Below are 25,703 nucleotides of genomic sequence, written 5' to 3' on the forward strand. Positions count from 1 at the left end.
GAGTCGATAGCCAGAGACTATTTCCCAGGGCAGAAATGGCTAACACGAGGGGTCATAGTTTTAAGCTGGTTGGAGGAAAGTATAGAGGGGATGTCAGAGGTGGGTTCTTTACACAGAGAGTTGTGAGAGCATGGAATGCGTTGCCAGCAGCAGTTGTGGAAGCAAGGTCATTGGGGACATTTAAGAGACTGCTAGACATGCATGGGGTCACAGAAATTTGAGGGTGCAGTGCATACATGAGGATCAATGGTTGGCACAATATCGTGGGCTGAAGGGCCTGTTCTGTGCTGTACTGTTCTATGTTCTAATTTACTACCTCTTTCAACTTACCTCTTGCTTGCTACTCTCCACTTACCTCTCCCAATCAATATTTCCTCTCAACCTGATGCTTTCCTGTTCAAAATCCTTGAGAGCTACAGAGTGGGATATTTAAATAAAAAGTTTATTCCTTTGTCGGATATGGACAGATATGGCTGGCATGCATTTATTGTCCATCCCTAGTTGTCCTTGAGAAGGTGGTGATGAGCTGCTTTCCTGAACCACTACATTCCAGCTGTGAGTTGGCCCACAATGACATTAGGAAAGGACTTCAGGATTTTTGATCCAGTGACAGTGAAGCATTGATAATATATTTCCAAGTCAGGACAGTGAGCAGCTTGAAGATGGTGGTGTTCCCATATATCTGCTGCCCTTGTCCTTCCAGATGGAAGAAGTTGTGGGTTTGGAAGGTACTATCTAAGGATCTTTGGTGAATTTCTGTAGTACATTTTGTAGATTGTAAACACTGCTGCTACTGAGCATCGGTGGTGGAGGGAGTTGATACTTTTGGATGTAATGCCAATTGAGCAGGTTTCTTTGACCTGGATGGTGTCAAGCTGCTGAGTGTTGTTAGGGCTGCAGTTATCCAGGCAAGTGGGGAGTACTCCATCACACTCTGATTTTATGCCCTGTAGATCATGGACAGGGTTTCGGGAGTCAGGAGGTGAGTTACTCTGTGCAGTTTTCCTAGCCTCTTGTAGCTACTGGTTATGTGGTGAGTCCGGTTGAATTTCTGGTAATGATAACCCCATGATGTTGATAGTGGATGATTCAGTAATGGTAATACCATTGAATGATTATATTGTCTTATTGGTGATGGTCATAGCCTGGTATTTGTGGCACCAGTGTTACTTGCCACTTCTCAGCCCAAGCCAGGATATTGTCCAAACCTTGTTGCATTTGAACATGGACTGCTTCAGTATCTGACGAGTGACAAATGGTGCTTAATATTGTACAAGCATTGACAAACGACCCCACTTCTGACCTTACAACAGAACAAAGGGCATTGATGAAGCATAGAGTCACAGAGACGTGCAGCATGGCTGTTTGGGCCTGGGACCTAAGGAACTTCTGCAAAGATGTCTGGAATTAAGATGATTGACCTCCAGCAACCACAACCATCTTCCTATGTGTCAGATATGACTCCAGCTACCAGTGTATTTGCCCCCGATACCCATTGATTCCAGTTTTGCTAAGGCTCAGTGATGTCACACTCAGTTGAATGCAACCTTGATATCAAGAGCTGTCACTCACCTCACCTTTGCAATTCAGCTCTGTTGTCCATATTTGAACCAAGGCTAAGATCAGGGGCCACGTGGCCCTGTCGAAACCCAGAATGGGAGTCGTTGAGCAGGTGCTCCATGAAAGCACTGTTGATGACACTTGGACACCTTCCATCGCTTTACTGATGATGGAGAGTAGACTGATAGGACAGTAATTGGCCGGATTGCATTTCTCCTGCGAGATGAGAGATCGGAAGCAAACAAGGGGATGATAGGAGCTACAGGTGGAAGAGTTAGCAAGGCAGTTGGCAAGTAGGAGCGAGGCAGCAAATAGAGAGAAACAATGAGTGGCGGGTTGGTGAGTGGGTTGCAGGCCACAAATGGCATGAGGATCATCTAAAAGTACTACTGGATTACATCTACCAAAACTTAAATTTCAAAAACCTGCATATTGTAGGATAAACCAAAGACTAATGGATGAGAGCATTTATGATTTTAAAGTCAGCCTAGGGATGATGAAATAACTCACTTTATTACCAGATAAATAGAGAAAGGTTGAATTGTTCTCTGTTTAATAATTTAGACATGAGAAAAAACATACTGAGGAGCCCCGAACATGATAGAACTGTTAAAAGTTATAGGAAGTTGCATGGAAGGTAGATTAGAAAAATTGGTGTGAATTGTAATTGCAGATAGGAGACTCTGCCAATCAGAGAGGCGTGCTCTTCTAGTTTTCTCGCAAGTTGGTTGGATCAAACAAACAAAGTGCAAAATTCAATACAGTAGTTCTGAGATTGAAGAATTATTGGGGTGAAAACAGATCTGTGGTGCCAAAGAGAAATTGAGCTGCTTGGTGACATTTTATCAGAGGGAGATGAAAAAAAAATCAGAATTTAAATTCAAAAATGATATCAACTAAAAGACAAATTGAAGGATTATGGGTGGAAATTTTAAAGCTTAGTTGACAATTTTGTTAAATTTATGGAAGGTATTAATAGCTCTCCCTGTAAATACAAAAGAACTGAATTGACATTGATCTACTGAAGGAATAGATGAAGTTTTAGCATAGCATTTCATGAGGAATTAAAATTATGCTAACTCATAAGTTATATGTAGCAAGGAATCTTCATTAATAGGGTCAGATAATAGCTAAATCATCTAAGAGGTATGAGAGAATGTTCTGTGAAACTGAAGAGTCAAAAGTTGGCTTTTGAACCCAGAATTGACCATGATTTCAAGGGATGCTGGACAACCAGCTAATAAAACTTTAGTAAGAGATCATACACTGGTAAATTGTTTAGAAATGCATAATGAAAGCTGAGGTCTTGCAAAATACCTGAATGATATATTTTAAGCTGTTTTGTTAAGACTCGGGCAACTACCTAGATCATCCAACTCTACAAGTTGCAAGTGATCTAATGGACAACAAAAACTAAGAATGTGTTTACATTCATCCAAATTAAGTTTCATTTAATACCACGGATTACTCCACAATCCCTTGCGGGACAAAGGATCGTCTTTCTGTATTCTGATTGCAGAATGGTAATCACCACTAAGAATAATTTAAGGTTCCTAACAGAAAGTTGATCCACCTATTCCCACAAGATACGCTTAAAATTATACTAGTTTGAGTATATTCCAGTGATTACTCTTGAAGTTGTAATTTCTTTGTTATAACCTGAGAAAGCTTCTCAATCAGAGTCCTAAACAGTACAGGACTACAGACCAAAACCTGAAAGCTGGGATTAGTCTGGTTGACCCATTTCTTTTGGTTAGTTCAGACAGAAAAGGCTAAGTGTTTTATTCCATGCTGTAAACTTAGTCTGATTCTAGTTCAAATAGACATTCAAGTTAAGGCTCCAAAGTGGTGATTTATGCAGCTTTGGTTTGTTTTTATCTCTTAACACAGTGTGTTTCTCTATTCTTTTCACATACTAGCCATTAGACCACAGGTGAATGCAAGTAGAGAAGCACATTATGCATTTGCTGAAGCTTGCAAGTTGGGACAGCGTTCTTGACTTGAGTTCAAACATGCTAAATGATTTCTATTTCATATTGACTGACTTACTTTGAGAAGGAGAAATGCATCTTTGGTGAGAGCTTTGCCAGGCGAGAACTGGTTTGGAATTTGGGATGAAAATGGAATGCAGAATGTATTTAAAACAAATTGCTTTTAAATACAATTACATTGTATTTTGCATAAATTGCTTTGTATTTCATATATAATTGATGTTATAAACATTGTAGAAGCAAAATATAATCACTTATGAATGTTTTGTCATGGTAAATGTTTAGCACATTAGCTTTATACTGTGTAGAAATAAAATATAGGCTAAAGTAATCTGAACAAAATCCCAATGAAAAGAAACCGCAATTACTTTCAAAAGTATACATAACATTCCAATCAAATATGGGCATGCATTCTGCAGTCCATAATTAAATTTTATAAGAATATTAAAAAATTGTTTTTCTAGTCCTCTTAAATTTATTTTTAAAATGATTATGACAATATTTCTAATTTAAGTATCAATGAATTGCTGTGTGAGATTTCAAGAGGCATATTAAGTGTCATGGGTTGCCTATTGACCTGGGTTGCATTTATGATATCTTAGGGCTATGTAATAGGCCTGATAATGTAAACCAAGAGAAATACTTTCCATTGACAAAAGAGCTTGACTGGAGGACAGAGATTTAATGCAACTGACAAAAAGAACAGATGAAAATGTTTCTTCAATGCAGTAATTTACTGTGATGTGGAATCATTACATGCAAGAAAGTAGAACCAGATTCGGTAGTAACAGTGAAAAGAAAGTAAAAGTATTTGTACATCAGTGGGAAAGAGTGGGGGAAGTGGGACAAATTGAATCTCATTTTTAAAGTAGCAGCACACCTGTGATGGAACTAATTGCATCTTTTAAGCTGTGATTTTGTGGCACTCGTAAAGTCTCTCAAATATGTAAAACAGGTGGACCACACAGTTTTTTTTAGTCAATTTATAAAGAGCCCATTTTTGCTAATTTACATTTTGTTAAATTTTATCAGACTGGTGCATTGATTTGAAGTGTGCTTTCCTGTATTTGACATAGGTAGTGCTTCCAACCTTCATATTGGAAAAACGTTCATTACTGGAGATGTATGCTGATTTTATGTCCCATCCAGACCTCTTCATTGCTATCACAGATGGTGCTACCCCTGAAGAAAGGATGATCTGCTTTGTTGAGTATTACCTCACCTCATTCCATGAAGGCCGCAAAGGAGCCATTGCTAAGAAACCGTACAATCCAATTATTGGTGAAACATTTCACTGTTCATGGAATGTACCAAAAACCACATTAAACAATAAATCATCCAATACCTCATCACAGAGTTGTCAGCAAAAGACAAAATGTTCTGATGGGACAGAAGGAAGAAGCCAATCAGACTATCATTTGAGATTTGTGGCAGAGCAGGTGTCCCACCATCCACCTGTTTCAGGATTTTATGTAGAGTGTGAAGAGAAAAACATGTGTGCAAATACACACGTATGGACGAAAAGCAAGTTTATGGGCATGTCTATTGGAGTTGTAATGATTGGAGAAGGTAAGGATGTAATTGCTTCTGACTTGAAAAATGAAAGAAATTGGTTGCAATGTAAATGTCACCTTGTTAAAGCTAATATGCACAGGACTGAGAACAGACCAACTATTTGGGTTTGATTATGAAATCTGAAATTTACCATTATTGGGTTCTGATTTTTTTAAAGTTGAATTCAATTTGAATTTAAGGGTTCATGTGTGGTATTTGAAACAAACACCAATATAATAGGATTTAAGCACCCTATGATGTTTGATTAAAAGCTAAAGATAGTTCACCATGATGGCACTTCGTCTACCCCAATTCAACACCAGCACCTCCACGTCATGATCCATGTTAGCACTTTAAACTGCACTTCTAATGTTTTGCTTCAAGGAATGGTATAATTGTTGATTTTCCCCTTTTTTGTCAGAGAAATTCAAGGAAACAATGTTAATGGTCAGGATTTTTCTAACAGCTTTGTCTCTCTCTCTCTCTATTAGGAGTAGTGAAGAAGATAATTAAAATACAGAGAAAATGATTAATAAAATTGTGGAGGATCTATTATCCAATATCCAATTACCTTTGTAGACAGTGGAAGATTTTTGATAAGCTACTGTTTGTAACTTGTTGAGCCACCTAATAACTGGTCCACCTGCCTTCTCTTTTGAATAGAGTTAACATTAGTCCAAAATTTATAAACATGTTTCAGTAATCATGAGTGTCAGTGAGAGCATTACTTTATAGCTGAAAACATTTGATTTCCTTTTAATTATCTTGCCAAGTAAGTAGTGTTTGAACATGCATGACAGTTATCTCTATTTTGAAAACATTAAGACTACCCAAAAGCTTTAAACAAAACCAACTAAAAGTCTGACAGACGTCAAGTTTGAAATGTTGTGTTACCCAAGTCACAGATTTATAACTAACCTGAAGAGATGTTTCAGAGTTGTATAGATTTAATTTACTGTGAATATATTTTGTATCTGAGATGTTCAGTTCCTGGTCAGCATAGATCAGCACTTTTCTGATTTGTTGGTAGTTATCATTTTAGTTATATAGATTAATGGATCACACGACAATTTTGGTGGATCAAATTCTGTATGTTGTACTGACATTAACAATGCAGATATTGTCAATTCATTCATTTAAACCTTCAGTTCTCTTATGAGGAAGTCAGTAATGACAATTCTCCTGTATCATATCACATCATTTATCTTCACATTTTACAAACTGTATGAAAACTATTAAGTTTCATACATTTGCAATAGATAGCAATAATTGACTTGGGAGGTCATGGTTTCATTTCAGACTTTATTTTGTTTTAACCCACTTAAATGTTTGCTCTTTATGGTTTGTGATTTCTGTTTTTTATTACTTGTAACTTGCCTTGCTTTATCTTAAACAGGTTTATTTTATACTGTGTTTTCTTAAAACTGACTAAAGGTCTCCAGTATTGTACCTCTGTAGGTTCTCAAGGTGAATCTCCATTGTCTTGTATACATCTGCTTAATATAAATGTCAATGTTTCAGCTAGTGTTAGAATTTTGATTGAGTCAACATGAGCTTTGCATTTTCAAGTTTACGAGAAATAGTTTTCATTTTCATTTCCTTCATTTCAGCATCCTTTACATTCTGTAGGATCAGCCAAGTTGTCATTGAGGAAAAATCATAAGGACCCAATCTTTTTAAGATGTGTTTGTTTGTATATTATCCAGATGACTGTGCTATGTAAATGATCCTCCCTAAGGTGGTGTTCAGTTCTATTAACTATTGTTCAACAGAACTATTTCTATCATTGCTGTTAGGAGTTTTCATATTATGTAAATTCTTGAAGAAAACAAGAAATATTGCACTTTCACTCACTTAGTTTACAAAAATGTAATTTGTAAGGCAGTAATCATTTTTGAGATTTGAGCACTCTAAATTCCATAGTGACTGTTGAGGTACAGGAATTTTATCTTTTGTTAGCATTTACTGTCCTCTGATTTGTCAGTTGTACCTGAAGGTAGCTGCCTTTACAACACAGCAAACTACGGATGTAAAGATCAGGAAAGGATTTATAAAAACAGCCATGCGTTAACTTTTTGATGTTACAGAGGAACTGAATTTCCTCCACATTACTTTAGCATTGTGAGATTAGGATTGATTGTGTTTCACTTTTGGTGTGAGACAGTGCCTCTTGCATTTATAACATTGTTTGTGAGGCAAGTTCCTATCAGGACCTCTTTTTGCATACTCTAGGCTACGTTAGGTCTCAAAACTTTTAGTTTATGTTTGCTAAAATGCTTTCTACCAGTTTCTGATTTTACATGTAGAACAATTAATTCAATTGCTAAGGCATTGTTCTCAGTGTGATTAAGCCCTGAAGATGAAATGTTCTAGAACATTGTTAGGCATTATGTCACTACTTCCCAGTTTTGCAGAGGCATTTCTTTCTCGTTATTCCTGTAACCTGTAAGAGGGCAAGTGGAGTTGAAACTGGCTCAATAAACAAATTAAATCCAAAACGGACAATATGTGCAGAGATTTTACAAACCTCGTTAGAACGTGTTTTTACAAACCTCGTTAGAATGTGTACATTGCACTGGCAAGCAATCCTATTTTTGCCTTTCAAATGCAACTTTAGCTCAAGGAGAACAGTTCACCTGAGGACAGAAATTCAGTGTTACTAATTGTGAAATGATATGTATTATGAACTGCCACTCTGTCAATGGTACAGTAGCTTGCTAACGCCCCAAAGGTGGTCATAAAGGTTGTCTATAATCAGTATTACCCTAGGGCCTAGCAAATCTTACTGGTATTTGGTAGAGTTAATTTCAATTGATAATTGATTTGGGCAGCCTGGATTTAGAAGTATTATGCATAACCTATTATTATAATAGGTTTATTGGAATGATGTCTGACCTGAGATGACGGCTGATGGGCTGCAAATTGTGTATCCATAACAAAGCCCAAAGTGAGAATGGGACTACATCTCTTTTCTGAGAGCAAAGTGCAGGCTGAGGTGTTCTTGAGTGAGGAACAAACATGGCAGTTGTTTTAAGTTTTTATAAATGTAATTGTAAACAAAATAGGGTAAAAGCATTAGCACACAGAAGAAAGTTTAAAGGTAAATAGATGCAAGTAACTAGTGAAGCTTTGCAATTTTGGTTCCCTGCACAACATAATATTGAAATGATTCATTTCAGTATAACTACATATTGAGGAGAATATCCCTATACGTATATGCAAGAATCATGGTTATATAATACAGCTCTCAGATACCAGTTAGACTTAGTTTTAGTTGTATTTAATGCACATCTGCACTCTATAACACTGGCCATATATAGTCGTGGTAAAAGCTTGCACTGTTGATTAAATTGTCCATATTTGCAAAACTTCCAGTAACTGTACGGCCATCCCTAATTTGTGCTATTAGAATTTAATTCTCCACAGGAAATAATTTTTCTTATTAATTACCTCTAAAGATCGGCTGTTTGTAGATGCAAATATGTCGATGTCAAATGGACTTGGTTTTGTTTTAAAACCAAAGTGGATGCTGGCCATCTGACACAAAAACAGAAATTGCTGCAAAATTTCAAGAGGTCTGGCAGCATCTGTGGAGTGAAATCAGAGTTAACATTTTGGGCCCAGGGACCCATCAGAACACAGGTTGTATACACAAGGTTCTATTTTACATGGAAAAACAAAGTGCAAATCTGGTTTCTTGCCTCATGTAGAACTAGGATTTCCAAACAATGATTAACTTATTTAATTTTATCCTCCTAATAATTTTAGTCAAGAAACTTTCATGAAACAAGAGTTCTGATGTGGTACATTTTGAGCCTCATATAATTTCCACTTTAGAAATTACCTTAGACAGCATCTGCAGTCATGCATCTGAAAATAATTATATCAAGTTTGTCTTGACTTAGCTTGGAGTCAAGAATGACCTTCTAATTTGGATGACTTGTTCTAATAACATATTCTTAGCCTCCATCTAAAACCCCTGTCCCACTAAGTGAAACACCAGGTCAAACCCCGATCATATATGGCAGCTACCAGAATGAGTATTTACCCATGAGATTATCTTCCTTTCTTTTTTATAGTTTCCTCCATGTACTGAGGATCACTTGATTCAGGCCTTCTATTCCCAATTCTTTGAAGGGTTTTAAGATCCATATATCCACCTAAATGTATATCTGTTTACAATTTCTTTGTTCTACTCCCTCTGGTTAAGAGCTACAAAGTAACGTAGGGAGGTGCCTTTATATGGCGCAAGAAGGGAAGATCACATGATGTCAAAACTATCTTAAAGGGCCCTTGTGATTTTCCCTGTTGACAACCTGGACTGATCCTGTGGAATGGCGGATGCATCCTTTTGAAGAATGAAGAATGCTATGCAAGGTAGGGAATTGCTTACCTTTATTTGAGTCAGTATATGTTAATCGTGTTTTGAATTTTCTCCTCTTAAGGTAGTGACTGATACTGGTTCCATGGAAACAGCCTTGTATGGTGCTTGAGTTTAGTTCTAAGCTTAGGTTAGGAGTGCAATGATGATATCTGAATTAGATCTGGGCCTTTCTTTAATCAAGATCCAAATAATCACATCTTCCTTGAGAGGTTAGGAGGACAAATCATGATTGACTGACTTTCTTTTTAACCCTAATGCAAAAACCCTCTACGTTGCACCTTGCATTGAATTTGCCTTAAACACTGAGACCTGGCAACAAATTAAGCCAGAGGATGAATCTGGGCTATCCTATATGAATGTGTGTACCATGCAATGCATTAACCCTCCTGAGAACCGTGAGCAGAACAATTTATTCAATAATTTAAATTGAGACTGAAACTAGGTACTCCAGTCACTTCTATAACACCTGATGTTTTTTTTTAAATACCACATTGGAAAATATGAAGAAATATTGTATTTTGAATTCTCCTGTGTGGTAATATTAGGTAGTCCTTAATCCCAATACAGGGAAATTTGGGTATTTTGAAATAGTTCCCTGTTTTCTAAATGAATACATAAGCCAATGTTCAACATGTATTTTTATAGGCGTTTTTCTTCAAACTTAGAATATGCAAGTTAATTTGTAACAATTTGCTAGTTCAATGTGTTGAGCTTTTATTTAAGGCTGCGACTGTTGACTAAATTTAATTGTCTGGTATGTTTTCAAACAGTGTGTTGCAGTAGTTTCTTACAAATATGCAAATGACAACATAATAAGTGAATGGTTTTTATGCCATTTAGGTCTTCTATGCCTCTTGGAACATGGCGAGGAGTACACATTTACTCTTCCTTGTGCATATGCTCGTTCCATTTTGACTGTTCCTTGGGTAGAACTTGGAGGAAAAGTTAATGTCAACTGTGTAAAGACTGGTTACTCTGCAGCTATTACTTTCCACACAAAACCATTTTATGGTGGCAAACTTCACAGGTACACTTATTCCTAATTATATGCACCAATGATCTGCGGTGGCATGGTTAATAGAAATGCACAGAATTTTAACACTTTCTTGTAAGTGTAAAAAAAATTGCAAAATGTGTAAAGAAAAGCTAATGAAAGCCATTAAACTATGAAGTATGAATCATCTATAATTGAGGAATGCTTAAGGATAGACATTCAATTCTTTTCAGTCTATCACTGAAAGATTAAAGTGATGATCTTTGTTTTTAATTTGTTTAATGTTCTGAAATCATTTCAAGATAATATTACAGTACCAGAAATAGTTTGCATTTAACTTAAAATAGCATTCCAATGCGATATAAGGAGTTTGAAACAAAGATCAAAACATAATGAGAAGTGACGGAATGCTTGATTGAATGTGAGTTTGAATTAAAACAAAGCTAAATTGAGCTAGAGAAAAGAGTTTCATGTGGGAACATGCAAAAACAGAAACTGCTGGAGAAATTCAGCAGGTCTGGCAACATCAGTGAAGAGGAAACAGTATTAATGTTTTGATACTGATTGAAGCTGGGAAAAGATGGTATTTATGCTGGTACTGGAAATAGGAAGGGAAAGGAGTCCAGAGAGAAAAAATACAGGCAGACAAAGGGATTGTTGATAGTTTCTCTTCTGCCCAGGTGTACTATGTGGTGTTAATGGAGACAATGAGCAAATAAAAGAGGAGTTGAAGTGCAGACTAGACTGGATGACCACTTTGCAGAGCACCTACATTCTGTCAAAAAATGACCCTGAGTTTCCAAATGCCTGCCCGTTCAACACATTGCTGTGTTCCTATGCCAATATTTCCATCTCAGGATAGCTGCTGTACTCCAGCAAAGCTCAACTCAAGCTGGAAGAACAACACCTAATTTTTCACTTGGAGATCTTTAAAGCCTTCAAGATTCATATTAAACTTAATAATTTTAGAGCACGAACACCACCTATGCTCACTACCCACCCTCACCCGCCAGGTCCTGTCATGTTTTCAGTAGAGGCAACCCATTTTCACCTACTCATAGCTCTACTATCACTTTGCCTGGAAAGAAGAGAAGCCACCTTTCTATTAACAATCCGTTTGTCTACTCCTTTTTCTGTTTTTCTCTGTCTCTGGACTCCCTCTCCATCTATCCGCTCACTCCTCCATTTTTGGCCCCATACCCTCACCATCATCAGCATAGATGCCACCTTTTCATAGCTACTATTAGTTCTGAAGAAGGGTCACCAGACTCAAACCATGAATATTGTTTTCTTTTCACAAATGCTGCCAGAGCCAGACCTGCTGAGTTTCCCCAGAAATTCCTATTTTGCTTGTTTCGCATCAACAGGTCTTTGTTTTATTTCATTTTAGTTTCACAGGGGAGTTTGTCTTGTGTATCTTTTTTATGCTTTGTCCGACTTTTCATCTTTTGTCATCATTTGAGGAATACTGACTTTGTTTTCCCTACATTTCCCCCATTGTGGGCATGTACCATTACTCGACCCAAAATATCTTCTCTTTTAAAAAACTAGCTATTTTTCATTTATGATGTGGAGGTGCCAGTATTGGACTCAGGTGGGCAAAGTCAGAAGTCTCACGACACCAGGTTATAGTCCAGTAGGCTTATTTGAAATCATGCGAGCGTTCGGAGTGCAGACCCTCGTCAGGTGCAGGGTCTGCCCTCCAAAAGCTGCTGTGATTTCAAATAAACCTGTTAGCCTATAAGCTAGAGTCGTATTCTTCATTTAGTTTTGCCTGGCAGTCTGCAATTCTATTTACTTGGATCAGATCTGTTCCCACTCAATTGTAATTGGCTCTTGACCAATTATTTGTCAGTCTTTTATCCAGATTATAACTTGTTCTATTCCACACCCATGCTGAACCATACGATCACTATCCCTAACTAGCCATTGGAAGTAGGTCAAGCTTGGCCAAAAACCTCGAGATCTTGATGTTTCTGTTAAACATACATCAGAACATCTTTTATCCAAGAATGCTAAAATCTACATTTTTTGACATTTTTTGAGCCAGGTTTCTGACCTCATCCTGACATAACATTCCCTCTTGATTCTTTGCAACTGCAGATAATTAACCATATTTACCATATTCTGCACGCTTACTTTCATGCACTGTATCCCAAATTTAGATCTTACTTTATTTCCTCTTATTCTAACTACGCATAGCTGACTGTTTCTTATTCTTGTGTAATTTTAACCCCCATTTCATGTGCTGTTTAGTTTTCCTCTCTAATGTTACATCCAAGTTACCATCTTTAGCAGTATTGTTGAAACCCTTCACAAAGGTGCTAGGACATTGCCCTGCAAATACATTGGTTCTGGCTGAGTTCAGGAAAACCCATCTGAACAGTATTAATTCTACCTTCTTCCAATGTCCTAGAAACCTAAAACCGCCGCCTTTAAAATTCTAGTTACAGGTGCACATTCCTGCCAGTTGAAGAAGGATGGGTGATTCTAGACTGCACTTTTCATAACAAAGAATAATAATGGTTTGAATAAGGGTGAATAATGGTTTGAGGGAAAAGAGTTATTAACTACACCATGCAGTATCTACTATCAGGAGTTAGAATGGTTGAGTTGGGGAGAGTCAATAGTCAGCTGTTGGTTTCCTGAAAGAGATGAGCTGCAAGAGGATGGGGAAGGTGCAAAATTACAGGGAATCAGGCGTATCATGATTGAGGAGCTGGACCAGATTATGTGGGAAAGGAGATAAAAGTTAAGATAAAGGCAGTCTGTCTAAATTTTGGAGCTCCACTTGAGGGAGATGAAGATAACGCTGGGTGAAGATGATGACATTCATTCTTGCTCCAAGCCATTGTGATTGAGAGTATTAATAGCATAAGAAGAAACTAGAAATGTAGTTCTTTTTAGTTTAATCATTTCTACATCTCACAAAAATGTGTAACTTCTCCTTTCAGGGTGACAGCTGAAGTAAAACACAATGCGACGAACACTGTTGTGTGCAGAGTGCAGGGTGAATGGAATGGTCTGCTCGAATTTACTTACAACAATGGAAACAGTAGAACTGTAGATGTAACTAAACTTCCTGTCACTAAAAAGCGAGTGCGACCAATTGAAAAACAAGGCCCTTTTGAATCTAGGTAAGGAAATCAATAAAAGAATATTACTCAACCTCAAATGTTAACTGTTCCTCTTCACCTGCTATCTTATCTGCTTGATTTTCCAATATTATTGTTTTATTTCAGATTTCCAACATCCGGAATTCTTTTTACTTTTGCAGTAAGGAAACTAATAATGATGGGTGATTTGATTTATTGTTGCCATATGTACCCATGTACAATGAATAGTTTTGCTTGTATTGAAGCACAGTACAGAGGAACCGCGATTGTCCGAATTTTGGATGATCCGGTGAGATTGCAAGGTCCCGATGCTTAGCGAAACAAGGTTATCCGGCATTAAATTAACCGAACAAAATATTCCCCGCCCATGTACTTCAGATAATCAAGGTTCCTCTGGCATGGTATTGTCACTTCTGGTACTACACTAATGTCTAATTGAAATATTGACTGGTCCTCGCTTTAGCCACAAATAGAAGTGGGCACGTTCACCAATGATTGCAATATTCAGTACCATTTGTGACTGTCATCCAAAATCAGATATGCCATGCTCTTAGTGAATGGCAAGTTCCGTGAGCTCCTGATCCAATTTCTTATTTTCTTATAATCTGGAGAATTTATTCTGGGAGGAACTACACAAAGCTGACCACTGTGCACAACTGTAGTCTTCATATAATAGGATTGATGTGTTTGCCTTGGAGACCATGCAGCAATGAATCAATGGATTAGTTTCTAGGATGAGACAACTCAGTCTGCTGAGTGATGAGAGATGATCTCATTGAAATATGCAAGATTCTTGAGGGAGTTAAAAGTGGTAAACACTAGGGTATAGCCCCAGGACAAAGGGTCTGCCATTTAGAACCGAAATGAGGGGGTATTTCATCACTCAGTGTTGTGAATCTACAGTGGTTTCCCCCTACTGCATTGTTGGCTCGAAGATCCCTGTTTATTGTTTAGAAGTTGTCCCTTAGCAACACAACCTAATAACACGCACTTGTATTCACATGTAACTTGACTAATTCAGCCCCACCTAACCACTTCTCCACATCTCTTAAACTATGATATTGTTTGTTCACTACTGGATGAGCAGAAAATTCTTACAATTAGATATCAGATACAGTAAAACCATTATCTTTGATTCTAACTACAAGTTCTGTTTCTTAGCTTTCATCTCCATTCCCTTCGATAACTGTTTAATGTTGTAGAAGGCTGTTTGCAACGATGTTATTAAATTTGACTATGAGTAGCTTCAAATCACATTATCTGGTCTATTCCTAAGACTGCCTGCTTCTACTTCTGGAACATTGCTAACTTTTCCCTATATCAGTTCATCTTTGGTGAAATCCACATCCTTGTCTTTTTTATCTCTGACTTATCGAATCAGTTATGCAACATAGATCGGTCCAACTAGTCCATGTCAACCAGATATCCTAAAGTCTGGTTGAAGATTTGTAGCTCGGGTGTCCGTTGTTGTGGTTCTGTTCGCCGAGCTGGAAGTTTTTGCTGCAAACGTTTCGTTCCCTGGCTAGGGAACATCATCAGTGCTATTGGAGCCTCCTGTGAAGCGCTGCGTGATGTTTCTTCCGGTGTTTATAGTGGTTTGTTCTTGCCGCTTCCGGGTGTCAGTTTCAGCTGTAGTAGTTTGTATGTGGGGTCCAGGTCGATGTGTCTGTTGATGGATGTTCTTGCCGCTTCCGGGTGTCAGTTTCAGCTGTAGTGGTTTGTATATGGGGTCCAGGTCCATGTGTCTGTTAATGGAGTTTGTGGACGAATGCCATGCCTCTAGGAATTCCCTGGCTGTTCTCTGTCTGGCTTGTCCTATGATGGTAGTGTTTTCCCAATCAAATTCATGTTCCTGGTTGTCTGAGTGTATGGCTACTAGGGATAGCTGGTTGTGTCGTTTTGTGGCTAGCTGATGTTCATGGATGCGGATTGTTAGCTGTCTTCCTGTTTGTCCTATATAGTGTTTTGTGCAGTCCTTGCGTGGTATTTTGTAAACTACACTAGCCACACTACCATACGTCAGGAGCGTCTCAGAACTGACAGCCAGACTACTGCGACCCTTAGGACTCATAACAGCACACAAGCCAACTTCCACACTCAGACAACAACTCACTAGAACAAAGGACCCAATAGCCAGCACGAGCCAAACTAACGTAGTTTACAAAATACCATGCAAGGACTGCACAAAACACTATATAGGACAAACAGGAAGACAGCTAACAATCCGCATCCATGAACATCAGCTAGCCACAAAATGACACGACCAGCTATCCCTAGTAGCCATACACTCAGACAACCAGGAACATGAATTTGACTGGGAAAACACTACCATCATAGGACAAGCCAGACAGAGAACAGCCAGGGAATTCCTAGAGGCATGGCATTCATCCACAAACTCCATTAACAGACACATGGACCTGGACCCCATATACAAACCACTACAGCTGAAACTGACACCCGGAAGCGGCAAGAACATCCATCAACAGACACATCGACCTGGACCCCACATACAAACTACTACAGCTGAAACTGACACCCGGAAGCGGCAAGAACAAACCACTATAAATACCGGAAGAAACATCACAGCAGCGCTTCACAGGAGGCTCCAATAGCACTGATGATGTTCCCTAGCCAGGGAACGAAACGTTTGCAGCAAAAACTTCCAGCTCGGCGAACAGAACCACAACAGATATCCTAAACTGATATAGCCTCATTTGCTAGCATTTTGCTGATATCCCACTATGTACCCATCCGAATGCCCTTTAATTGTTGTAATTGAACTGACCACCGGCTGCTTGTTCCATACACATACCACCCTCTGCATGAAAAAGTTGCCCCTCCGGTCCCTCTGAAATCTTTCCCCCCTCACCTTAAGTCTGTGCTCTTGAGCTTTGAACTTGACTATTCCGTTGTACAGGAGAAAGTGAGGACTGCAGAAAGCTTATACTCGAAACATCGACTTTCCTGCTCCTCAGATGCTGCCTGACCAGCTGTGCTTTTCCAGCACCACACTCTTTGACTATTCCATTGTACACTTGGGCAGCTTCCCACATTCCGTCCCTGGAATCAACTTCACTTATGTGAATTGGCTCCAAATCTTAATTACCTTTCATCCTTGTGCTCATTGATTTGCACTGACTCCTGGACAATACCTTGATTTTAAATTTCTCCATGCATCTTCAAATCCTTCTGTTGTTAAAGACTCCCACTAACTCTCTATAATCTTGTCCAGTTTAACAACCCTCAAGTACCATCATCTTGACATTCTGCTAAAGGACTGGTACTTGACAGGAATGAGAGTCAGACCTTTTTGAGAGAGAGGGTAGTGTTGAGAGTTGGGTGGACGTCAGAATGAGAGTCAGGCATGCTATTGGTAGAGGGAGGAGTGAATGTGGGTTGGGTGGGTGAGTAAGAATGTGGATGAGAAGGTAAGTGGGTGAAAGTGAAATTGTGGAGGTGGGCATGGGGGTTGTTAGCATGGCTATGGGAGGTGCAGTTGTGTGCATAAAAGGAGAGGCAGGAGATTAGATGAATAAGTGAGGGAATCATTGGGGATGTGGGTTAGTGAGAGGATATGAAAGTAGGAGGATGAATGAGGGAATTCAAAAGGAGGAGGGTGTGAGTAATTGCCCACATACCTGATAATATCAAATATCAATGTACATGTAAACACCCACGAAAACCTATCCACAAAGCAGCAACCTGCAACAAACCCTACTTTTGTATGCAAATCCATTGTTGCAAGCTCAGTGTGCCTTAACAGAGGTCAATGTTAGTTCAACCTGACTCCTAAATTTCATTCTGGCCCCTACCTCTTCCCTGGTTGTCAGGACTTCGGGCTAGTCTTACATTTCCTCTACTTTCTTCTTCAGGTGACAAGGCCAAAAAGAAGTTAGTTCTGATGCTTAGCATTTTTATAATGCTTTTTAATAATTATTCTATAATTAATAATAATTAAACTAAAAATGATCAGTTTATTGCTCAGGAATTGTTTCTTTCTGGAATTCAAGTTTACTGTTGTGGCAAACATTATCTTTCTGAAATTTGCTCATCTGTTCCTTGTGCAAGAGTAAAGTTAAATATGATTGCCTCCACGTGGAAAAAGGTGGCCAAGCCTAATCTACAAGATGCTTTGCATTAACTGGCAACCGCATCTTCAAACTGTGACCTCTGCCATCTAACAGGACAAAACAACAGCTACATGGGGAAACCACCATTTCCAAGTTAAACTTCAACCATGTTTTTGAATAGAATAGTCATTTATTGTCACTTCGATGTTTTACAAAAACGAGTCTTTAAATTTCCATATAACAGCACCTTTATTAATAGACAGAAGGCATAGATAAGAGAGAAAAAAAGACAAAAACCATCTTGGTTCAATTCCTAGCTCCTGGGTTCAGGAGGAGACAGTACAAGCTGCAAGACTGCCACATTGGGCTACTGGAACGCTGAAACTTGGAATATATTGCTGTTCCTTAACTGTCATTGGGTCAAAATCCTAATCCCTTCCTAACGATGCAAAGGGTATACCTGCACCATGTACACTTAAGTGAGCAACCTCCTCAAGTGTAATTAAGGCAAGGAGCAGTGCTATATCTCATGAATTTTGTTTAAAAAAAGTTACATTCCGACAGTGAAGCTGTTTATTCAGCAGCCACGCCCAGAGATGGTATCACCAAGGAGCTAGGATTCCTATTTTTAAAAAAAATGGAAATCTATGCTCAAGAGAAGAGGAATAGTCCCTTGGAATTATGGGGATGGGATAAAGTAATCTATGATCTTCTGTCTCAGAGACATGAGTGTCAGCATTAAGTCAATGCTGACTAGACTTGGTCACATTCTTTTCTGAAATGAAAATGCTGGAGGTCACATTTAAGAAGTGTTTTGACCCTTTCTGGGGGGGTTCCCAGGTTGCTGTGCCTGTATACACTATCCCCCACCCATGACAGCAAATAGCTGTTTCTTTCTCATACTACTTCTCCCCCAAAAAGCAGAACACAAACCCAAAACATTTTGTTCATCTTGTTTCTTCCAATCATCAAATTCATGGAAGTAATTGGTTAGCTACCCAGTGTTTTCAGTTTGGATTCCACCAGAGTACTGTGTTCAAATTTTGTTAGTCTTAATCCAAGCATGGATGTCGCCCGAATTTCATAAGTGGGTTATGGCACCAAGCAGCGTTCAGTCAAACTGAAGTTAAAGACACTTGGGAGGAATGCTAAAATACGGAAACAGTTATGGTTGTTGGAGTCCAGTTGGCTTCTTCATTATGGTAATTGCACAATGTTTATTTCCATTCATAACTTAGAATAAAACAGTCCACACCTGCCTGCAGCAAAGCTGTTGTCATAACTGACCAGAAGCAGTTTGTGATAATTTGAAATCTGGTATTGTTTCTTTTTGTCTTGAGTTAAAGACAAAAATGATCAATAGAGTCATAGAGATGTACAGCACAGAAACAGACCCTTCGATCCAATTCATCCAGGCTGGCCAGATATCCTAACCTAACTTAGTCTCATTTTCCAGCACTTGGCCCAAATCGCCCTTAAACGTTTACTATTCACATTCCCATCCAGATGCCTTTTAAATGTTGAAATTGTACCAGCCTCCGCCACTGCCTCATTCCATACTCACTACCTTTTGTGTGAAAATGTCGCCCCTTAGGTCCCTGTTAAAGTTTTACCCTCTCACCTGATACCTATGCTACCTAATTCTAGACTCCACCCCCCACCCGAAGGAAAAAGCCTTGTCTATTTACCCTATTCATGCCCCTCATGAGCTTACAAACCTCTATAAGGTCACCTCTCAGCCTCTGACACTCCAGCTAAAACAGCTCCAGCCTATTCAGCCTCTCCCAATAGCTCAAGTGCTCCAACCCTGGCAACTTCCTTGTAAATCTTTTGGGAACCCTGTCAAGTTTCACAATATCCTTCCAATAGGAGGGAGACTAGAATTGCGCCCAGTATTCCAAAAGTGGTCTAACCAGTGTCCTGTACAACCATGTCATGACCTCCCAACTCCTTTACTCAATGCTCTGACCATTAAAAGAAAGTATACCAAGCGCTGCCTTCACTATCCTATCTACCTGCGACTCCAATTTCAAGAAACTATGAACCTGCACTCCAAGGACTCTTAGGATTTACACGGTGTAAGTCCTGCTCTGATTTGCTTTCCCAAAATGCAGCACCTAACATTTATCTAAATTAAACTCCATCTGCCACTCCTTGGCCCATTGGCCCATCTGATCAAGATTCCATTGTACACTGAGAGAACCTCCTTTGCCTGTCCCTGTACCCCCAGTTTTGGTGTCATCTGCAATCTTACTAACTATACCTGCTATGTTTGCATCCAAATCACTTATATAAATGACCAAATATAGTGGACCCATCGATCTTTGTGGCACACCACTGTTCACAGACCTCCAGTCTGAAAAACAACCCTCCGCTGTCTTCCAACTTTGAGCCAGTTCTGTTTCCAAATGGCTAGTTCTCCCTGTATTCAATGAGATCTAACTTTGCTAACTAGTCTACCATGAGAAACCTTGTTGAACGCCTTATTGAAGTCCATATAGATCACGTTCACTGCTCTGCCCTCATCAATCCTCTTTATTACAACTTCAAAAAACTTAATCCAGTTCGTGAGACATGACTTCCCACACAAAAGCATGTTGACAATCCCCAATCAGTCCTTGCCTTTCCAAATACATGTAAATCCTGTCCCTCAGTACTTCCTCTAACAACTTGCCCCCACCGATGTCAGACTCACTGGTCTGTTATTCCCTAGTTTGTTATTACCACCTTTCTTAAAAAGTGGCACCACATTAGCCAATCTCCAGTCTTCCAGCACCTCCTGTAGCAATCATTTCTGTAGCTTCCCACAGCGTTCCAGGGTACACCTGATCAGGTCCTGGAAATTTAGCTACGTTTATGCGTTTTAAGGCATTCAGCACCACCACCTCTGTGTAATATGGACATTTTTCAAGATGTCACCATCTATTTCCCCACATTCTATATCTTCAATACCCTTCTCCACAATAAATACTGATGCAAAATACTCATTTAATATCTTCCCATCTCCTGCAGTTCCACACACAGGCTGCCTTGCTGACGTTTGAAAGACCCTGTTATCTCCCTGGTTACCCGTTGCTCCTTAATATAATCATAAAATCCCTTTGGATTCTCCTTAACCCTATTTTCCAAAGCTATTTCATGCCCCCTTTTTGTCCTCCTGATTTGCCTGTTGAGTATAAAGCAGTAGAAGTATACTTTTCTAAGGATTCACTCAATCTCTGCTGTTCATACCTAGCATAATTCCTTCTTTTTCTTGACCAAAACCTTAATTTCTCAAGTCATCCAACATTCCCTATACCTCTCAGCCTTGTCTTTCACCCTAATAGAAACTTACTGTGTCTGGATTCTCAGTTTCCAATTTTTCAGCTGTCCCTTTACCAACAAACATCTGCCTCAATCAACTTTTGAAAGTTTTTGTATGATACCGTCAAATACTTCATCCAGTTTAGAACTTCAACTTTTAGATCCAGTCTATCCTTTTCCATTATTATTTTAAATCTAATAGATTTATGGTTGCTGGCCCCAAAGTGCACTCCCACTAACACCTCAGTCACCTGCCCTGCCATATTTCCCAAGAGTAGGTCAAGTTTTGCACCTTCTCTAGTAGGTACGTCCACATAGTGAATTAGAAAATTCTCTTGTACACATTAATAACATCTCTATTTTCAATAATATACAACAGAGCCAGATACTTCTGGATCAAGATCTGACTCATATTTACTGACAAGTAAATTACCTTCTACAACAAGATAGATTATAACTACCTCCATATGACATTCAATAATGACAAAATTGCTCAGTCCCACACCTTCAACATTCTGAGGAATTATTTCAGTTCACCAGTTTCAGTAACATAAATCTCATGGTCACTGGAGCTGGTCAGAGGTTTGGTATTCTGTCGTGGCGGGCTCTCTGCCTGGTTTGCCAAAACCTACTCATCACAGAGAAGTCATAAGTTAGGAATGTGATTGGATACTCTTCACTTACCTGTATTGGTGCAGTTCCAAAAGTATTCAAGAAGTTGTATGCTGTCTCGGGCAAAGCAATCTATTTGATTGCCATGCTCATCCATTGGACTTGTTCAAAATTTTGGAGCTACTTACCTTAATCTTTGTAATGGTTACTGCAGTAGTTTAAAAAAAAATTGAACATCTCTCCTGAAAGTGAATTTTTAAAAACTTCTGTATATTATGTTCACTTAAGTATTTTGTGTGTTCTGACAGACGCTTGTGGCAACATGTTACTGAAGCTTTGGAGGTAAACAACATAGATAAGGCAACTGAATATAAGAGCTTATTGGAGGAACGTCAGAGATCAGAAGCACGACACCGTGCAGAGACAGAGACACCATGGGAAACGAAATATTTCCACCAGGAGGTGATGACTGTTAATTGTAAATTTTTGCTGTTAATTGTAAATTTTTGCAATTCATCAAAAGAGGCTTGAGAATATAAATAGCGTGTTTGTTGCAAGCTGTAGAATTATAGATTTGTGAAATTGATTTTATGCTGTTTTAATTGCTGCTATTTTTCACTGTCAAGGAGGAAGCCTCACTACCATTTTGTTTATTGCTTCCACTTCCGCCAATTTTGCTACCTTTTGGGAGTTCCGTGCTAGAATTATTTTGTGTGTGTGACTTTACCTGAACTTTAACAGGCTGATGATTCTAACTTGCTGGTTCAGTGAATATTTTCGCAGGATTTATTTTACACTATAAGTTGGTGTCAATAAGAAATTTAGTTTTCACTAACTGTATTGCAACACTGAAGGAGACAATGTGGCTCTTTAATGCCTGTGCAAGCCCTTTCGATAGATCAATCCAATCTAATGTCTGACATTCTTCACCAACCCTGTCTCAAATCTTTATTAAAGAAGACCATTCAGCATTTGGCCTAGATTTTCTATCCTGAAGTTTTGCGCAGAGTCATGAAACTTCCCAGCTCGCTGAGAGAAAAGGGTGCCCTAAGATCTTCGTTCTGACATGATGTGGTGGGATGGTAAGAGTTATGTGCTAGAAACAGGCCCACCACCCCCAGAAAACAGTTCATAGCCAGCTCCATAAATTACCAAATGCCAGTGTAGGCAGGTTAACAGGCCCACCTTAAGCTGTTGGATTATATGCCAATTGTGAGCTTTTGTATTATATCCTCTAGATCATACCCACCCCATCCATTTCCCATGCCCATTCATGTCAACTTGTGACTTCATCTAACCCCAGTGGTCCCTCGTGCCCTACATTTCAACCTATGCCCCTCAACTCAACATAATGGTCCCTTATGATCCCATGTCAGCACTTGCTTCCACTCAACTACAGCAAGTTAAAGCTCCTATGTCAGCAGTTCTGTTGAATTTCCACACACCTTGTATCCTTTGTCCTTCCCTGCTACCAATTAAAAAGACAGTTGTGGAATCCAACTCAAAAAATTCTCTGTAATCTGCAAACAAAAAGTGTTTTCTGCTTTTTTTATACGTATTTCCTTCATGTTGTTCTGCCTTTAATCTCATTGACCTTAATTTTCCAAAAAGTTTAACATGTAATATTTTAGACTACCAAAACTCTTTTGACAACCAACATCAATGGCACTATCCTCATCAACTCTCTCCGTTGCTTCATCAGATAACTTTAATTATTTAATACTTTTTAAAAAAATAAATCTGCTATTTAGTTTAGTTATTAGACCATATTCTTTTAAATGCCAGATATATAATTTCAATTGTTTTTAACCTTCTTACCCTATATACTCTAAATCCCCTGATGTAAAGGTTAATGTAACAATTGCTACCTCATGTTGCTATACTTGTACATTCCTTGGACTCAAATCAGAAAGTTTCCTCCAGATCTTGCTGCAACATTTTAGCCTCCTTTATTTTAAATAAAAGTTCTCTTAACTTACAAGCTTAAACCTGTTACAGGCACCTTAATTTTTATTTATCCATATTTTCTAGGGTGACGGTTGGATCTACTACAAGCCTCTATGGAGGTCTACAAGAGACAACATTGAGATAAGTGCACCGACACCTTAGACTCTCTGCAACTGGACTAGAGCAACATGGCATTAAATAATCATTCAAAAACATAGCTGTGACCAATGTTGTTTAGCTATAATGGGGTTTAATATTAAAATGTAAAATGCAGTTAATCTTTCAGCTGCTTTTACCCAATATTGTGTGTCTGTATGATAAATTGCGTACTCCAAGTACACATTGGCATGGTAACGTGAAGGGCACTTTAATGCTACGGGAAAAAACAAGTGAAAGCAATTTTTATCCTCAACTACGTTTTGTATCTTATCTATAGCCTTTTGACTTAAATTACTTTTTGGCAAGGATCTTGTATTATTTTGACACCAGTACTTGAATGAGGTATTGCTTCAATGATCGTTGCTGCCTCAAAACAAAGATTTATTTCTAACTGGCACAGTGTAGTGCTTTTTTTTCGGCTTGTTCATGCAGTTGACAAGAATAGCTGAGAGTCAGGACTGTTGATTCAGTCTGAAATTGTTGTAACTAAAAAAATGCCAGGGTGACCTTTTTGACTTAATCTATTATTTAAGCTGTTTTTTAAAAAAAAGTCTATTCAGGAGAAATTTGTCATATGAAGTTCCTTTTAAGTACATTTCTTTAAACATTGCAGGCAATTTTTAAAAATTCCCAAAACAGGGTAAGCAAATTGAAAACAGTATACTTGTTACATTGAGTAATGTCATTCAAAATACCTTGTATCCAAAGTGTTGTGCCTTATATTGTATTTTTTTAGTATTGTGTTCTGATTAGAGTGTGTGATCTTTGTAGCTGAATTATGGCTGAGTTAATGTTTCATGATGAAGTGAAAATGTAAAGAATTTTATGAATTGATTTTGTTTCAATTTATTTGCAGAAGCAACTTAGTAAGCAAATCTCCATAATATGAGTGTTAAAAAAGAGAATGTGATTTTAACTGAATTACTTTCAAGGGAACAATGTGGAGAATATCTCTCCTAATAATGCTGTTGACACATTGGTAAACTGTAGTTGAGCACACTAGGGTTTAAGAAAGACTCAAATGTTGTCATCACTGGTGAGATATTCTGTTTTGTGTGTGTGTGTGTGTGTGTGTGTGTGTGTATGGCTCTTGAGAGTTGCAATAAATCTGAAATGTCAGTTTATTCATGACCATTTAATTGTTGTCTCACACAAATATAAATATTGATCTTGTGAGAATGACAGTACCATTCATGCTACAAAGAATAAATTTTGTCATCTATGCATTGACAGTTGAAAGTTGGTATTTTCTAATGTGTGAGAAAACATAACTTACAAAATAAGCTTACATGTTGTGCAATATTCCATGTTAAGCACACATTTATGTGAGATTCTGTATAATTTTTTTATAACTTTAATTGTAATTTAACAGGTTAGATCTGAATTCAAAAGAATCTTAGAATGTTTTGTTGCTGGGATGTTTAGGCAAGAAATGAGCAGTACTTTTTTTGAGTTCTTGATCATGAGACAGTAAAAGCAGAAAACATTATTACTTGCGTTTAAAATCAGAAATGAATTTGAAAGCATATTGATTGTTACACAACACTTTGAGGCTGCAGTCCTGTATATTTTGTAATCATATATAATGCACTGAAGGAAACTCAAAATGACACTCCTGTAGTAGTAGCAAGTGTGAAAAGATTGAATTAAACATACTGCAAAAACGCTCAATTTTGTGATATTTTCTTTTAAAAATTTATCTAGTTGCGCCTCGGGAGTTGTCAAAGAAAATGCAGAATGCGATGCAAAAATGATATTGATGTATAAGAATTCAAAAATGTCTCAAGTCATTATAAATGCACCAAATTAGTTAATATAGCTATGCTTCGGAAAGAACTGTTTCTCAGTTTCAAGTATAAAATAACCTCTAGTCAAAAATATTGGGATATAGAGTCTAGAGATGTACAGCATGAAAGCAGATGCTTCGGTCCAACCCGTCCATGCCGACTTCTGCTGTTTTTTTGTGTTAAAGATCACTGGTTAATCCTGAAGCAGATAGAAATCATTCCGATG

General features: G+C 38.3%; 1 protein-coding gene across 1 annotated transcript in view; it reads left to right on the forward strand.

Moving 5' to 3' along the window:
* The window catches only part of osbpl11 (oxysterol binding protein-like 11), an 80,688-nt gene extending 55,327 nt beyond the window's left edge, over positions 1-25,361 (forward strand). Inside the window, exons 9-13 of the mRNA XM_060827157.1 lie at positions 4,628-5,120; positions 10,330-10,516; positions 13,438-13,620; positions 21,893-22,046; positions 23,616-25,361. Coding sequence (XP_060683140.1) covers positions 4,628-5,120; positions 10,330-10,516; positions 13,438-13,620; positions 21,893-22,046; positions 23,616-23,693 — 1,095 coding nt within the window. The 3' untranslated portion in view covers positions 23,694-25,361. The remainder of the gene's footprint in view (positions 1-4,627; positions 5,121-10,329; positions 10,517-13,437; positions 13,621-21,892; positions 22,047-23,615) is intronic.
* Positions 25,362-25,703: the final 342 nt, after the last annotated feature.

The sequence above is a fragment of the Hemiscyllium ocellatum genome, chromosome 7 (assembly GCF_020745735.1).
Source record: "Hemiscyllium ocellatum isolate sHemOce1 chromosome 7, sHemOce1.pat.X.cur, whole genome shotgun sequence".
Classification (NCBI taxonomy): Eukaryota; Metazoa; Chordata; class Chondrichthyes; order Orectolobiformes; family Hemiscylliidae; genus Hemiscyllium; species Hemiscyllium ocellatum.